At 44.8% G+C, this 17503-nt stretch overlaps 1 protein-coding gene across 1 annotated transcript; it reads right to left on the bottom strand.

The window, feature by feature from the left end:
* Positions 1-2749: 2749 nt before the first annotated feature.
* LOC310864470 (WD repeat-containing protein 44-like) lies at positions 2750-5962 on the bottom strand (the record flags this gene model as incomplete). Its single annotated transcript, XM_083773157.1, has 3 exons — positions 2750-4147; positions 4607-4796; positions 5541-5962. The coding sequence occupies 3 exons, from the start codon at positions 5960-5962 to the stop codon at positions 2750-2752; spliced, it is 2010 nt and encodes a 669-aa protein (XP_083629283.1).
* Positions 5963-17503: the final 11541 nt, after the last annotated feature.

Below are 17503 nucleotides of genomic sequence, written 5' to 3'. Positions count from 1 at the left end.
CAGACAGGACAGGAGGAGCACCTGTAAAACAGCAGCGTGTGTGTGCCTATTTGTTATTTAATTATGGTTCACAGGTTCAGGTTTTCGTTCACTAATATATCTTGTTGTATATTAAATTAAAAATACTTTAATAATTTAATATACAACTAACAACACACAGTTAAAGTTGCAAATAGTGATATGTGCGTGCGTGCGTGCGGGGGGTGAGGGGGAAGCGAAGCGAGAGGAGAAACAGACAGCTTTATTTAATGTGTCATGTAGGTGCGTGCGTGCATGACAGCAAGGCAAGCGAGGTGAGAGGGAAACAGACAGGGACCCTGCATGAATTAAATAAAGTTGGTCACAGGGTAGGCCTACTGCCTACAACTTTATTTAGTTGTCTGTTTCTCCTCTCGCTTCGCTTCCCTTGCTGCCCGCCTCACCCCCCGCACGCACGCTTTATTTAATTCATGCAGGTGTTCGTTCTTTATTTGTTTAACAACACACCAGTTAGTTGGGCTTGCAAGTTGCGTGTGCGTGCTGTGCGTGTGTATGAGAGAGGGGGGTGAGGCGAGCAGCAAGGCACGGGAGAAACCTATTTTTTCATGTAACCATGGTTTCAGGAAACGTATTGCCGTTGTTCATGTCGCAAAAACGAGGGCGAGGCTTGATTTCTTAGGGCGTGCCAGATCAAATTCAGCCGTGACATTTATTAACGTGAGAACAAAATTAAGGAAGGATCAGCTGTTTGCGATCACTTTATAAATGCCGTGGCGACGTGGGTGTACTACGAAACCTGCACTCGAATCTGTGGCAGATTTTACACTCGATTGATAAATGAGGGCCATAATGTGGCGGGTGAGGAGCTGAACACAGTTGGAGACGGAGAAGGCATATTTTACGCAGCGCAAATATGTCCCGTTACTGTGGATAGACGTGGTCGAATAAGGAGACTGAAGCCCTGATCGAAATGAGGACGTGTACATTAATCAATTGCTTAAGAAAACACATAAAAACACTGCAGTGTATTATAGCCTACATAATATTCTGTCTGTCTGTCTGTGCGTGCTGTAAACATGGAGTGCTGTCACTGTGTGGGACTGGGGAGTTATATCAGTGTGCTCATGCAGCACTGTGCTGCATGCCCAAAAGAACAGTGTGTGGCGGCTGCGTGCGTAGAGAGAGAGAGAGAGGGGGGGGGGGGGGGGTCCCAGACGGCACGACACATGTACGTTATGAGTGTAATTTTATCACCATAGATTTCACTGTGTAGGCTATAGTTTATGAATGGAACACATTGATAAAGGTCCCCCCTGCTGCGTTTCCAATTGCTGCGAATGACAGTGTGAAGGCAAACCGCAGCCAATTAAATATGCAAGAATCCCAATTTCCCCGCCCATACGGATCTGAGTCTACCGAAGTATTAGGTGAGAATCTGACCTAAGTATCACTGTCATATGTCCAAAATGTGTCCCCCCTGTTACAGTGTAAATGGATATGGGAAAAGTGGAATAATGCATTAAGCTGGACAAATGTTTTTTCTGACAGCTGAACATGCCCTCTTTAAGAAAGAAAGAAGTTCTATGTGACAGACATGTGGACACATTGTGAGCTTGTAGATTGGCTACTTTCAAATGGCCGAAATGTATAGGGATGAAGTGGTTATACTTTATGTCGTAATAATAATCTAAATCTTCAATGTAACTAGTAACAAAATATTTCAAATAAATGTAGTGGAGTAAAAATACAATATTTGGCTCTGAGATGTAGTGGAGTAGAAGTAAAAGTATTGAAAATTGGAAATACTCAAGTAAAGTACAAATACCTCAAAATTGTACTTCCTTCCTCCACTGATTTTATTATTTATAATACATTTTATTCTCATAGAACAGTATTGAATAGCTGAAATGAATATCAAATATTGTCGACATGCTAGTCGACATGCTAGTCTGATGAGAATTCTGATTGGCTGACTCGTCTCTACACAAACAGACACTTTTAATGATACAGATATTTGAAAGTTAAATGGATGTGTTGATTTACATTTCATAGCACAATTCTGGAGTTAAGGCCGCTGGTAATTAACTGATAATTGATGAGTTCTTGTTTTTAAGTGAAATATCCACATGGCTGAATGGAGTGTTCCTGAGACCAGTTCACATATTAATTTGCATAATATTTTTACCTATTGCATTGCCAAAAAGACAAATGTTTATTGGATACACTTGCTTTCGGTTGGAAATGAGTGTATATAAATTTAGCTTGAATTTATTTCAATTTGACCGTTATAGCTTCACATGTTTACACTTTCAACATTGAACCTTTCATTAACAGAATTTTCCAAATATTTTTTGAGCCCCTCCTATGCCCAGCTTTGTGTTTGTGTGTACCAAATTTGAGATGATTTGATTGGCCAGCTTTGTGTGTTTTTGTACCGAATTTGAGATGTTTCGATTGGTTGAGCACAGAATGTGATGTATGATGATGTATGACGATATAAGAGAGCTCCTCACTTCACACAATTATGATTTTTATTTTATTTAAGTTTTTTGTATTTAATGTTTTTTTTAGGGTGCAAACCAAAATCAACGTGAATAAAATCACACTTGTGTGAAGTGAGCAGTGCCTTAATATCATGATGATGTCTGATGATCACAAAGTTATTATATGTCTATATACAGGTCATATAGGTGATATGCTGAAAAAAGAATAAGGATGGCAATGTTGCCAATGTTTTCTTGTTCGTAATAGACAACAGATCAGATCAGAATCATCTGCTGGAACTAACTTCCTGTTCCTCTACTAAGTAGAGTCTACTTGACCCTACCTCCCTCCCTTTTGCATTGATGAGAACCTTAATGGCACCGGTGGAGTCGGCGGAGACAAGAACCTCTGTGTGGTCTGTTGTCTTTAGGGTCCCTGCAGGCGTAACAGTCTCAGAGTCTTCAGAGTATGTGCTCTTAGATTCTGCGTCCTGTGGGACAATGAGGCCGGGGTGTGGTGCGAAGATGGCAGAGGTGACCACTATATTGTGAGCTTTAATCCCTTCCCAGAAGTCATTGCGGTCGCGTCGCACAGAGGCGAGTTTCCTGGAGTTGTGGTAAGTGCTCCAGATGTACACGTATTTGTCCTCGGAGCCACTGACAACTAACGAGTAGTCATGGCTAAAGCTGGCCTTGATCTGGCGGGTGCTACTGTTGGCGTATCCCTTGTACTTCATCAACAGGGACATGTCCCGCAGGTCGTACAGGCGAATGCGCGAGTCGTTTGACGTCACCAGAATCTTATTCTCCCCCACGAGAGGCTCTATTCCAGTGATTTTAGGGCCAGTGATTTTACGGCCAGTGATTGTATGGCCAGTCACCAAGTTAATCTGAGTGTGGTATTTGAGGTTCTCAGAGTCATAAAAGATGCAGCGGCCGCCGATGGTGCCGACGATGGCATACTTCCCGGTTTCACAGAAGTTGACGGCGGTGATGCACTGTGATTTTTTGGAGGCCTGCACTTCGTTCCACAGCTCCACCTTCTTGTCTATGATGTTCCAGAGACGCAGCTTCCCGTCCAGAGAGCCACTGAGGAAGAGGCTTTGCTCCCTGGGATGGAAGGCAATGCCTGTGACAACGTCATTGTGCTTGAAGAACCCCTGACAATCTCTCCTGGATATGTGCCACAGTCGAACTGTCATATCCATGGAGGAGGAGAGCAGGAGATAGTCCTTTGACCAGGAGAGATCCAGGATGTCTGAACGTGTGTCGGACGTTTGTCGGACGTGTCTGTACTCGCAGAAGGGGACTTGGCAGAAGGGAGCATTCCTGTCCTCCATGTCGGGGTCTTCTGGCGTACAGGCTGCAATTTCCGAGTCCGATTTAGATATGCATGAACTTTTCTGAGAGGGCGAAGGTGACACAAAATCTTCAGTGTTGTTCTTCGGCCTCATATTGTTGAAATGGTCAAAGGCAGTCTTCAGGACCCAGATGCGCACCACTTCGTCCTGGCCGGCTGTCGCCAACAGCCTCCCACATAGAGAGAACTTCATAGCCCACACAGCCCCCATGTGCTCTCCACTAAGGTCCTGGACGACCTTGATCTGATCAAATTTGAAAGGACCCTCGAAGCTGTGCGATGCCTTGAACTTGGCTGCCCCGACGTATGGCTTATCCTCATCCTCCTGGTCGGGATGGAACACTTCGTGAACACTCTTCACCTTACTGACGGCCTTCTCTCCATACTTCTCGGCCAGCTGCTTGGCCCCCTTCACAGACCTCCCCAGGAACTCCTTCAGTTGGGCCGTATTAGTGGCTGACGTCTCTCCGTACCTTTCAGCCAGGTGCTTGGCGCTGGTCACTGACTTCTCCATAAACATCTGCAGCTGAGTTTTTTTCGGTTTGAGCATTCCTCCATCTGTGTCTGTCACTGGAGCTACCGCCTTATCGTCGTCATCTAATCGCTGTTGTTCTTGTTCTTCATTGTCTCCTGACTGCAGGGAATCATCGTGAACACTTTTCACGTTATTGACAGACTTCAGTTCATACTCCTCAGCCAGATGCTTGCCCCCCTTCACAGACCTCCCCACAGACTTATCATCATCATCTGATTGTTGTTCCTCTTCATGTTCTTCCTGTTCTACTTCTAGTTCTTGTTCTTGGGGTGATTGGGCTGCACCATCATGGAAACTCTTCACCTTGTTGATAGCCATCTCTCCATACTTCTCAGTCAGATGCTTGGCCTTCTTCACAGACTTCCCTATAAACGTCCTCACTGTTGTTGTTTTCTGTTTGAGTTTCCCTCCATCTGTGTCTGTCAGTGGAGATTCTACCCTGTGATCATAATCATGACCTGATTGTTGTTGTTCTCCATCTTCTTGATCCTGATATTGTTCTGGTTCTTCTTGGGTTGATTGGGTTTCGTCACTGCGGAAACTCTTCACCTTGTTGATGGCCTTCTCTCCATACTTCTCAGTCAGATGCTTGGCCTTCTTCACAGAACTTCCTATGAACTTCCTCACTGTTGTTTTCTGTTTGAGTTTCCCTCCATCTGTGTCTGTCAGTGGATCCACTACCTTGTGATCATCATCATCATCATCCTCATCACCATCATCATCATCATCATCATCATCATCATCATCATCATCATCATCATCATCATCATCATCATCATCATCATCATCATCATCATCATCATCCTCATCATCATCTGTATGTTTTTGGTCACGGAAACCCTTCACCTTGTTGATGGCCTTCTCTCCATACTTCTCGGTCAGATGCCTGGCCTTCTTCACAGACTTTCCTATGAACTTCTTCATCTGGGTTGTTTTCTGTTTCAGTTTTCCTCCGTCCGTGTCTGTAACCGGAGATTCCACCTTGCCATCATCATCCCCTGACTGTTGTTGCTGAGATTGTTTGAGTCGCTGCGATTGGACTGCATCACCGCGAACACCCTTCACCATAGTGATGACCTTATCTCCACACTTCTCGGCCAGATGCTTGGCGCCCTTCACAGACTTCACCACGGTCTTCTTCAACTGCTGTTTCAGTTTACTTCCGTCGGTGTCTGTCTGTGACGCCTTATCATCGTCTGACAGGTGTAGGCTATTGGTGCTGTATTCCCTGGTCCTCTTCATGATGTGCAGGGTCAGTGGGTGGATTCCTGAAGGGAGATTCTCCATTGCCTGGATCAGGGGAATCTCCTCTCCGGTGTCCAGATTCTTGATCATCTCATTTGACAGAATCTCTTCGTCTGTCGGCTCTCTGTCGGGGCTGGATGAGCATGCACAAGGTCGGCCTGGGGCGTCAGTCCCACTGGGAAAGGACACTTGCTCCCCATTCTCTCCCTGTGTGGTCACCACCTTCTTGTCTCTGCTGGTGGCACTGGTGAGATCCAGGGAGTGCAGGAGATCCTCTATACTGGTGGGGGGCAGCAGACCGGATGGTTCCGGGGATTCGACAACAGCGTCTCTAGGAGCAGTCTCTTCTTTCCTCCTCATCAGTGGTCCCACTGATGAGACGTTCTGTTATTTTGTGTTCTGGAAATAGTATTGAATCGACTTTGCTGGAGCTACTGTGTATTTCTATCAATCAGTTCAGCCACATTATCTTTGCCAATAATGAGGCAGGAAGTGGTGGCTGCAATTATGCTGGGTTTTGTATGGCCGATATGATGTGTTTCCCACAAGCCCATATAAGGGAGATCAACTTTCGCAATCATGCGATATAAAACCTGCCCCCTTTCAAGGCCAACAATTGACCTTGAAATCTAGCATCATCAGTGACATCAGCAAGGTTTACACTGCCCACAGCCGCGCACCAGATTATTCTCCAGATATGGGCATGTTCTCATACCCAGACCCAGAGATGTAGAGAGGTTTGGTGTTGAGTAGAGCATATGAGCGGCACATATTGCGAGCGCAGTGGGGAGTGGAGAGTCTGGATTTTGAATTGAGCGTGGAGCGGGTGTTAAAATAGGTCAGAACTAGGATATGCTATCCTATTTCTTTATATACATTTTGTGTATATATACTCTATCCTTGTTTGCTGTCTCTGGACGGGGGGAGGGGGTGGGGTACAGGGGGGGGGGGGGGGGGGAGAAAAATGAACTGTTTTGACTGAATCGCCTGTCTGCCTGTATTGACCTGTAAAAAGGAATAAAAACAAAGTAAACACAAAATAGGTCAGAACGGCTTCGGAGCGAGTACTGCTTGCCTCTCCGTTCTAGGCCTTGCACCACATGTTTGAGCATGCCTGGTCGCATGGACAGGCAGGCACAGAGACACGTGCTGTGTGTTTACTGCGTGTTTTGGACACGCAGCAAACATATACTTAAATTACTTTATTTTTATTAATTTTTTGGGTGTTGAGCGGATGGGTCTGAGCGGAGCGAGCGGTGCGCTGCTTTTCCCCGCTCCATGCCACTCACATGCTCTGGTGTTGAGGGGATTTTTTTTATATATTTTTTATTTCGCACATATTAGTGTATCACAGACAGTACTGTACAATTATATCAGAAAAGAATCATTCATTTATAATACATTTGCCTGATACACCCATGGGCAAAAAGGAGCAGGAAGAAGAATAAATACTTACCTGCCCCCTTTTCACTTAAGAGTATGTTCTCCATGAACAAAACAAAACAAAACAAAACAAAAGTTAATTGAACAATGACAAGCGCACGAAAAATGTATACCTCTGATGTCAAATCATATCCTATTCGTCGTCTTCATATTGCCTAATTATTTTATATTTTACAATGTTTTTTAAATTGGTAAATATTTGTACAACCCTTTAGGTCATCGCTTAGAGAATTCCATATTCGGATTCAACCAGTTCATTGCATGGCGAGTATACACAATGCATCAGCATTACTGTAAACCTGCATGCATTACTGTAAACCTGCATGCATTAACAGTGGAAGGAATTGTCTGACACTGTTTGAGCTCCCTCACAGTTTTACCTAATTCCATCCTCCCTTACACATGCACCACGCATGCATGCAAGCACGCACTCTCTCTCTCACACACATGCACGCACGCACGCACACACACACACACACACACACACGACACACCACCATGTCCGTATGAGTCCGTGGCAAAGACTTCGCCATGTCTGTGGCTAATGTTAGATCTTATTTTGATCACAAGACCGAATGTCAAGTCTCCAGGTTTTCTTGAGAATATGTATGACACTTAATTTACTACGACACTAGGGCATATTAGGAGTCCACTACAGTAGCCTACTTGTGGTTCTCAAATGTGGTTATGGACCCCCATAACTTGAGTGTACAAATCGATCCATGTTTTGGTCATTCCAGGGCTATGTCTTATAGGCCTAATATGTGTCTCTGCAAATATTATTGTCAGCACATTTTGTATGTCTGTGGCAAAAATGGAATTTTGACAAAAATGTCCACCACATTCCAGCATTGCGATGACCCTATAGACACACACAGCCTGGGTCGGGTCAGCTCAGCAAACACACAGAAACACACAGTCACCGTGACAGTATTTATTTACAGCTTTACCTTTGTACTGAATCACATGGTTGTGCGTGCGTGTGTTTAGGTGGTAGTATAATGTTTGAGTGTGTTGGTGTGTGCTAAGTGTGTGTGTGTGCTAAGTGTGTGTGTGTGTGTGTGTGTGTGTGTGTGTGTGTGTGTGTGTGTGTGTGTGTGTGTGTGTGTGTGTGCACATGCATGCGTGCGTGCGTGTGTGTGTGTTTTGTGTGTGCGTGCTGGTGTGTGTGTTTTGGTTGTGGGTATGAAAGCGGGTCAAAGGAGAAGGGACAAAGTCTTGACAAATTACATAATAAGAATAATTATTTAACAAAACCGTATAAAATGAACACAATATAATCAACTCAGAAACAGCATTTTCTATTTTGAATGTGTTCTGCTGCTTTCACACTGGCAGACATAATGATTCAAAGATACACATAGCATTATTAACGTTGTATCTTTATAGCTTTGTAGCTGCTGTCACTTTGGTAGCTACAGTGGGGGTCGTGGCCCAGGGGCCCTTGGCTCGCAGGGGCCCTTCGGGGGAAATCGGACCGTGCGGTACTGGGTTTGAGGCCCTGAAAAGGGCTCCTGGGGCCCTTCATTGGCCATTGATTTTGTTCAATTTAGGTCACACAAAGATGATAAACACACGGAAAAACACAAATGTTTTTGCGCGCACGCACGCTATAGGGGCCTCAAACCAATTTTCGGCCCAGGGGCCCTTGTGGGGGTTAATCCGTCGGATTTGTAACTTCATGCTGCTGGCTTCCATCGAAAAAGAATGGTATAAAGCCTGTATCTTTGTAGCTTTCAGCGTAAACGAAGCATTACCGGTTGTCACCCTAATTAGCCGCCATGGAAAGATTGAGTGCTACATACAGCACACAGACAGTGTTCATCAATGATTCAGCCAAGGATCATCACGGGCCCTGAGCCAGGAAGAACTCTGATTTATTCATAGATTACAAGCAGAGCTAACCAAACAAGAGTCGTCTATACCGGGCCGGGGATGGAAGCCGCGGGCAGGGGAGGGCGATCTTTGTCAATGTGCTAGTGACTCCTACGGGCTGGGGTCGAGTGGTGCCTGTCAGTGGGGAATGTTTAGCGCAGGGGTCGGCAACCTTTTTGACATGAAGTGCCATGTTTTAATTTTCTTGATAGTTATTATTTCCAGGAAATCGTGCAACAGCATGTGTCACCTTTTATGTCAGAGGGTGTGGTTATCTGCTGCTAGTGGTGATCTCAGGAGACTCCTGGTTGTCCAGAACAGGACAGCATGGTTGGTCCTAGGCTAATATGAGCCACATGCATGCATTCCTGCCTCTCCATGGCCTACAGGAGAGAATAGGTTGTCTTTTTTGTCTGTTGTCTCCACCAGGCCAAAGGCATGGGGAGAGAGTATGTTTTGCACTCCGTCCGTCCATGTGTGTGTGTGTGTGTGTCCGTCCGTCCGTCCGTCTGTCAGTCAGTCCATGGACAGCTAATCTCTGGCTTGATCACAGCCACACTCTGCACACACACACACTCCCTGGATGCCAGAGCTGAACCTCTGCCCCAATTTTTCCACATTTTTACAATCAGCCTCATGGTTATGGTGCTATAACTGCCCCATTCCTGTTTTTACCTGCGTTTTAACTGCACCGATCAGAGTACTTTGTATGCACAATCCCTAGAGGCCAAGCTAAAACCTTCTTTATAGCGCCACCAGGAGGCCAGTTAATGTAAAACACATGATTTCTTGGATATTACTCCTTCAGATTTTATCCAATTTTCACACAAACTGGTACACATGTCGATCTCTACAGTCATGTGATCAAGACGGGTGTTTGATTTCTCATATTCCATCCTGATTGGCTAAGATTGGCTTCCAAAGTTTGTACATAATGCAGCATCGGATTGCGGTGAAACTGTGCACTCATATTCCCACTAGCCCGGGAAGAAATGTCACTTGACATTTTTCAAGTCAGTCTCATGGTGGCGCTATAACAGGCTGAGTCGCATCTTTACATATAACTGTTTTTTTTCCCTTTTTGTTACAGAAGCGTTCATATTAAAAGTTGGTACAATACCGAAAGCTTCCTCCAGTAAACCTTCAGATACAGGTCCGCAGCTTTGTTCAGATAACTTTTCCCATGTTTCCAAATGTATCCAATAACTGTGACTGCTATAGACACTTTTTCTTCTCCATTACCAACTTTGAAGGGTGCAATTTCATGTAGGCCTATTTATGATGATTTGTTGTTTACGCCTGGAATCTTGTTCTCTATAAAACCTTGAAATTATGACACACCATTCATTCATCTGAATATCCTCCCGGTGGTGGCTACTTGCTGGCAGGTGAACCGGTATAGGGTACAACAGCAGTGGCCATACAGAAATGTGTGGGGGAGGACGCATCACAAGTAAATTGGAAGAAAATAGGGGTATAAAAAAACAACCTGGCTACTCTAAATAAAATAAGAAAGGGAATTCTCACATTCTCTCGACTGCTTTGCAAGTTCATGAGACTTGACCGTATCTATCAAACTAGGGAAACAGCGACACCTGGTGTCACATCATTTCCTACAGTAGGTCATTAAGATCACTGGTTCTCAATGTAATGTTGGATCTGGGGACCAACTGGAGGTCCAAATTATAATGAATACCTAACTCTGAGTGTGCAAACAGAACCAAATGGACCCATAGATAACAGGGGTATATAACACAGAGGATTTCACATTGTAGATTGGGGGTCTCCGAGATAAAAATTAATAATATGCCTAATTACCTCAAAATTACTGTAGGCCTATATCAAATGAGGGTCCTGTGGCCTAAGGCATCAAACTGCCGGTCCTTGAAAAAAAATAAAGGAGCTGAGGATCACTGAATTAAATGTATGTTTGGCCGAGTGCGGACCCTTAAAAGGAGAACCCCCCGCAGTCGAAGGCGTCAAAGTCGGAGTCCGCCTCAAAGTCGAAGCTGTCGAAGGGCGGCGAGTCGACGTCTTGACTACAGCCGTGGAAGGAGGTGCCCCCCGGGGGCAGTTCGGAGAAGCCTCCCACGCCGTGAGTGGGCATCTCCGCCACCGCCCTGCTGGCCAGCGGAGAGGAGGCGGAGCAGGAGCCGAGGTAGGAGGAGGCGGCGGCTCCGCCCATCAGCAGACACACCGCCCGCACCGCCCGGGCGTCGCTGCTGTTACCGTGGCGGAGGCAGTCCGACATGCGGCGAGGGCCAGGGCTCAGCGACATGCTCCGCAGTGACCGCCTCGACGTGCCGCCTGAAGGAACAGGGAACGTGATATTACAATATGTTGGTCACTTGTGGGCAGTAGTGGAGAGGACTCATGTCATAGGAGGGCTGTGGGCAGTTCAGAAACCCGGCCACCTGTGACATCATCGATGGGGAATCCAAGCTAATAGGAACTGCAGGCTTTCAATTCCTGAAAAGTTGCAATGCGAAAATCTAAAATATTCTTTAAAAACAATCTTGTATAAAAAACACCTGCCTAACGATGATGGCACTGGTGGACAGATTTCTGAACCTCCTATGAGACACAGACCAAGTAGAACAAAATTGTGATATTTTATCATGAACATTAGTGAGGACCAATTATTGAAGATAGGTTGAAAAATGGTGAAGTGGTCTGTTCCAGGCTGACTTCTATAGGTACCTTTCAAAACCTTTCAGGCAAAATCTCTGGAAGCACACATTGGAAAGGTGGAGATGAGGGTAATGTGATGACTTAACCTGAGCCTTGTCCTCCTCGGTCCCTCAACGATCCTCCCCTCATGGAGAGATGGGTGCTGTCGTTCACGCTGGGCCTGGGTGAGCCCGGGTCCTTGTCACTGGATGAGTCCCCGAGTGGCTCTCTGTCACTGGTACAAGGAGACACAATGCTTTTCTGTCTCTGAAGGGTCTCTCTGATCTCACTGATGCAGGGACTCACGATGCTCTGCTGTCTCTGAAGGGTCTCCCTGTCACTGATGCAGGGACTCACGATGCTCTGCTGCCTCTGAAGGGTCTCCCTGTCACTGATGCAGGGACTCACGATGCTCTGCTGCCTCTGAAGGGTCTCCCTGTCACTGATGCAGGGACTCACGATGCTCTGCTGTCTCTGAAGGGTCTCCCTGTCACTGATGCAGGGACTCACGATGCTCTGCTGTCTCTGAAGGGACTCCCTGTCACTGATGCAGGGACTCACGATGCTCTGCTGCCTCTGAAGGGTCTCCCTGTCACTGATGCAGGGACTCACGATGGTCAGCTGTCTCTGAAGGGTCAGCTGCAATGATGACATGGATGACACACCCTGCAGGACACAAACACATTTCTCCTCGTTCACTGTGTCACTTGTTATATTGATGCCAATGATAATATCTCTGATTTATATAGGCTAGCACTTTTCTAGAGAGAAAACTAAAAATATAAATAAATAATCAACTTTATTTGGGGACAGAAAGAAAAGGTTATAACTTATGGGCTCCATTTTCGTCACAGCTAAACCCCTTATCCCTAAACTTCTTTGCCTTTTTTTTACTATTTTGCTAAACATTTTTGAATAGTTCAAATGGACAGTCTACAAGCTCACAACGTGTCAATGTAGATTGGCTAGTTGAACTATTTTTATTATTTATTATTATTTTTTCAAAATAGTAATAAAAAGGCAAAGAAGGGGTTTTGCGGTGACGAAAATGGAGCCCTATGTCTCATAGGTGGGGTTCTGAAGGATGGAAGGGCTACTTGTGGATGTGGTTGGGAGGATTGAGCGCATTCCACAGGGATGGGGTAGCCCCATGTTCGGTGCTTGGTCCTTGGGACCACCGGGAGAACATTTATTTAACAGTTTTTTTTTCTTTACTTTGGAGTAATTTAAAATAAAAAGGCGAGGCAGCAGTTCTATGTTCTTAGGAAATTGATAAGTTTCAATGCTAGTAAACAGACCCTGAAAATTGTCTATAGGTTACTCACTGAGAGTGTTCTCACTTTTAACAATTAACACCTGGCAATCTCTCAGTTAAGAGATAAACAAGGAATGATTAGATAGTAATAATGTGTCAGGTGAAACTCTGTTGTCCCCCTTTTTGTCTTTGTTTTTTCCCCCCCATATTATTATTATTATTATGATTTTAGTAACGTGTATGTTTCTCTGTTGCAACCTCGCGGCCGGTTGTGGTGCAGGCGGCGTTGGCAGAGTTTAATTGAAACTCTTCAGCTCATCATGACCATTAACCATTTATTATGGGGGTGTGACTCTGCACATGTGATATCATATCATCACATTTTAAAATCTCAGATTATCTGTGCACCGAGACACAGCTCTGATAACAACAACAAACCCCAGAGCAGAGCATAACATAAAGACATTACATCAACAACATAACTTTCAATGAATTCCATATACCACATAGATACTGAAGATATCTCATGATCATAATACAATCCATAAAACACATTATAATCACAGATACCCATAACAGAACTAGATACCACATAGTACACTCCATAAATCACATTTATAATCACAGCATCACCAATTACAGAACAGTCAGCTAGCATGAAGACTGAGGACAGAGTAGTGACTGCTTAAAAATAATACCTGATTACAGATTACTGATAGAGAATGAAGGGGGATTATATAATAAACCTTCTGCCTTCCGTGTCTCAATGAACTATTGCTGCGCTGGATTCCGTGCGCTGTCTCCGTTGTCCCCCTTTTTGTCTTTGTTTTCCCCCCATATTATTATTATTATTATGCTTTTAGTAACATGTTTCTCGGGCGCAACCTCGCGGCTGTTGTTTGTGTTCGTTTCCGACGTTCTGTGCGTGGTTCAATGTTTTGTTGTGGCTTTCCTGCTGTCCAGCTCATAACATTAGCAGCTGTTGTCACTTCGAGGCTGCGGTCGTACAGCTTGCTCGCTGCGGTGCGGAAGTCAGCCCTAACGCCGTGCGTCACATGTTGCATAGCTTAGGAGACAGGCAATCATACTACACTCCCATTGGCTTAGGGAGCGTGTGTGGCAGCCAATCAGGCTGTCAGTATGACTTGGTCCTCTAAAGGTCATCTACATTTCATAAACTTTCATTAGTCAGGTTTCACCTGACAAAAACAGTCACACCCAGGTAGTCAACCAGGCTAGTAAGACCATTGGAGACAAACAATTGCAACTTCAGGACTACACAACCGCTCCATAACCAAAAAGCCAATTCACAATCTACAATCAGGGCCAAATTAGCCATTGGGCCATGCCAATGCATTTTCAATAGTATTTTAATGCATTTTTGTGTAGTGTATGTAATGATGATGTTATTGTTGTTAAGATGATCCACACGGGAGACCCAGTCTCACCTGGAAACATACAGTGAATAGTGCAGTATTGTATGGTCATATCAAAACAAACATGAGTGGCTGTTAAAATTAATGACTCACCTCTCTGACTTTTCTCAGCAAATGCAACCACAGACTGAAAAGTAAAACATGAACAGTCATTGACCTTTCACTCAGCTTATGTGTATATGTGTACATGTATGTATGTGTACTGTGTGTGTGTGTGTGTGTGTGTGTGTGTGTGTGTGTGTGTGTGTGTGTGTGTGTGTGTGTGTGTGTGTGTGTGTGCGTGTGTGTGTGCGTGTGCTCTCACGTGCAGTCGTCAGGGTTGTCGGTGAGCAACAGTAGGAACTTGTATTGAGGCAGGATGAGGGCGAAGCAGCAGTCTCTCCTGCCCCCTGCTGGCAGCTTGGGGAGGTCCAGGATCTCTCTGCCCTCCACGATGGACTCACAGCCGCTCTGCAGCGACACCACCTGGTCAGGAGGAGTAGCTGCGTCGCGGCACACCACCAGGCTGCCATCTAGGGTCAGGACCAGGTACTTCTCCTTCCACTGCTTGAACATGAACCCCCCTGGAAAGAAAGAAAATCAATAAATATAAGAGTGTCCTGGGCTCAGCGGTCCAGGCACCTTGGCCGGTAGTCCGAGTCTTGCAGTGTGCCGCGGGTTCGACTCCCGATCCCGACAGCCTTTACTGCATGTCACTTCCCCATCTCTCTCCCCCATTTCCTGTCAGCCTTCCGTGTGTCCCGCGAAAAAAAATGAGAGAGAGAGAGAGAGAGAGAGAGAGAGAGAGAGAGAGAGAGAGAGAGAGAGAGAAAAGCTGAGAGGGGGTACAGTGTAGGAGTCACTAGGGACATTGATCTTCTTCCAAAACGTGGAAGAAGCTAAGGTAAAGGATGCACGTGCTCCAGTGGTCGATAGTGGTTAGGGTACATACATATAGGCTCCGATACCTGGGACTCTGGGAGGCATACCATTTTGGGGTTTCTGATCCGGTCGGGAGCGGAAAGGACCTATACGTTATGTTGTAGTCACTAGTTTGTAGTCATCAGGCCGGAACCACCAAAATAATTCCCTGCGTCATAATTTTCCCACCTCAAATTTTAGGGCCTACCCAGTACCCAATGATAAAACCGTTGATTGAGGTATCAATTGTTTGTTTCATATATCCATCTTCTATTCCATTTATTTAACAAGTACCCAATAATAAAACCGTTGATTGAGGTATCGATTGTTTGTTTCATATATCCATCTTCTATTCCAACTCATAGCGACTGTCAAGACTAAACTACTCGATCCAGCATTTAAATGCAGATTGGGGAAACCAAAACAAAGCTGGAACCATCATGTTTTTCTCTGTTATATTTCCTTTTTCATATCCGTGGCCTAATAGACTGTATCACACGCAGACCAGACTGTCCTCCGAGGTGGAAAGTCTGGTGACGCGAGGTTAGCAACGGTGAGTCTGGGGCGTAGACTGTAAAAAAAATAAGGATGCAAGAAGACCCATTGGTTTATTTTTTTGTATATATTTTTTATCCCACGATTTTGTAACCCATTTTTCACCCCTGTGTCAATTATCTAATGTGATCCTGAGCTCTACACACCCTCCGCCAACCGAGTCCCCATATATACGGGGGACACGGGGAGAGCAACGGACTTGAACTCATGCTTCCTTCATGTGTCCTGACACAAGATGAATAGTTTAACTCCTGCTTCTCAACTGTGCCGTATTAAGAAACTCTGTTGTTTCAGTGTGACCTCGCCCTTTAGGTGAGGTCAGAAAAGCACAAGCCAATACCAAAACTGCTACCATAAAAATCACTAAGACCTCCAGTCCTACATTCAATTCATCAGAACCTTTATAGATGTACAAATACACTTCTATGAAGAAAATCATCATATAGACATGAAGAAAGTAAACAAAGGGGAAAATGTGTATGTATGGGGCAAAAAAGAGGTGTGTGTGTGTGTGGGGGAGGGGGTCTTTAACTTTTTTTTTTATAGGGGCCAGTTTTGAATTGCAGCCTCCCATAAGTGCCCCTCACTTCACATGGGTGTGATTTTTATTTTTTCAATTTTGAGTCTAGGGATTCCCATTTCTTTCCCATTTAGTGCTATCATTTATTGAAAAATTAAGACCGGAAGTGGATTATCCCAGCAAGCTCGACGGAGCCGAGACAGCCTTTGTTTACATGATCGATCTATGCCGGTGCACTGTAGAGCTCCACATCGCCGGCTCTGTGCCGTCAAAGAAACGCTGTTTTGACCAAAATGCCATCTGGGACAAGGAATAGGAGATACAGGTGATTGAAAGAAACGGATAGAATGGATTATTATGGCGACAATGATCTAAGATGAATTAACGATCCAGTGCTGTGCTAACAACATTGCTAGCTAACCGCTAACGTAAGTAGCATTATGGCTCGGACGATCGAATGCACTATAAAAGCGCAATTGACAAAGGTCTTCGGCAATGGCGGTAAGCGTTAGTATCAAAATTAGGCTTCAATTGACAAAGGTCTTCGGCAATGGCGGTAAGCGTTAGTATCAAAATTAGGCTTCAATTGACAAAGGTCTTCGGCAATGGCGGTAAGCGTTAGTATCAAAATTAGGCTTCAATTGACAAAGGACTTCGGCAATGGCGGTATTAGTGTTTAATTTTTTGTGGCATAGGAGTGAAATTAATTTAACCCCTTGTTTGAGCCGTGGACTTTTGACAGGTACATGGCTACCTTTGGTGCATGCCACTGGCCAATCTCTCTCTGCTTGTTTCCTGTTTCTCTAGCCTATACACAAAAATATGAATGGATGTGCCATGCAAGCAAGATAAGCCCCAAAATACGACGTAAAAAAGAACAAATATTCTCTGTTTTCAGGTGATCATCCACCTACAACTAACAATGCCTGTACGCATGATAGTGACAGTTGGCTCCTTTGCTTGTAGGCTGGCCAACCCTTTATTTTATTATTAAAATCACACCCGTGTGAAGTGAGTGGCACTCTTATCATCATACAGTACATCATATATCATCTCATTCCAGCCAATCACAATGTGCGTCCCCATTTCTTTCTTCAATGTTTGTGTTTATGTAATGTTTGTGTTTACACAAACACTCAAAACTGGCCATTCATTAGCACTGGCATTCAATGTTTGTGTTAGGGCAATGTTTGTGTTAGGGCAATGTTTGTGTTAGGGCAATGTCTGTGTTAGGGCAATGATTGTGT

Source organism: Protomyctophum parallelum (genome assembly GCF_964188405.1).
Source record: "Protomyctophum parallelum genome assembly, chromosome: 9".
Classification (NCBI taxonomy): Eukaryota; Metazoa; Chordata; class Actinopteri; order Myctophiformes; family Myctophidae; genus Protomyctophum; species Protomyctophum parallelum.
This window is presented reverse-complemented; position numbering and strand designations above follow the sequence as displayed.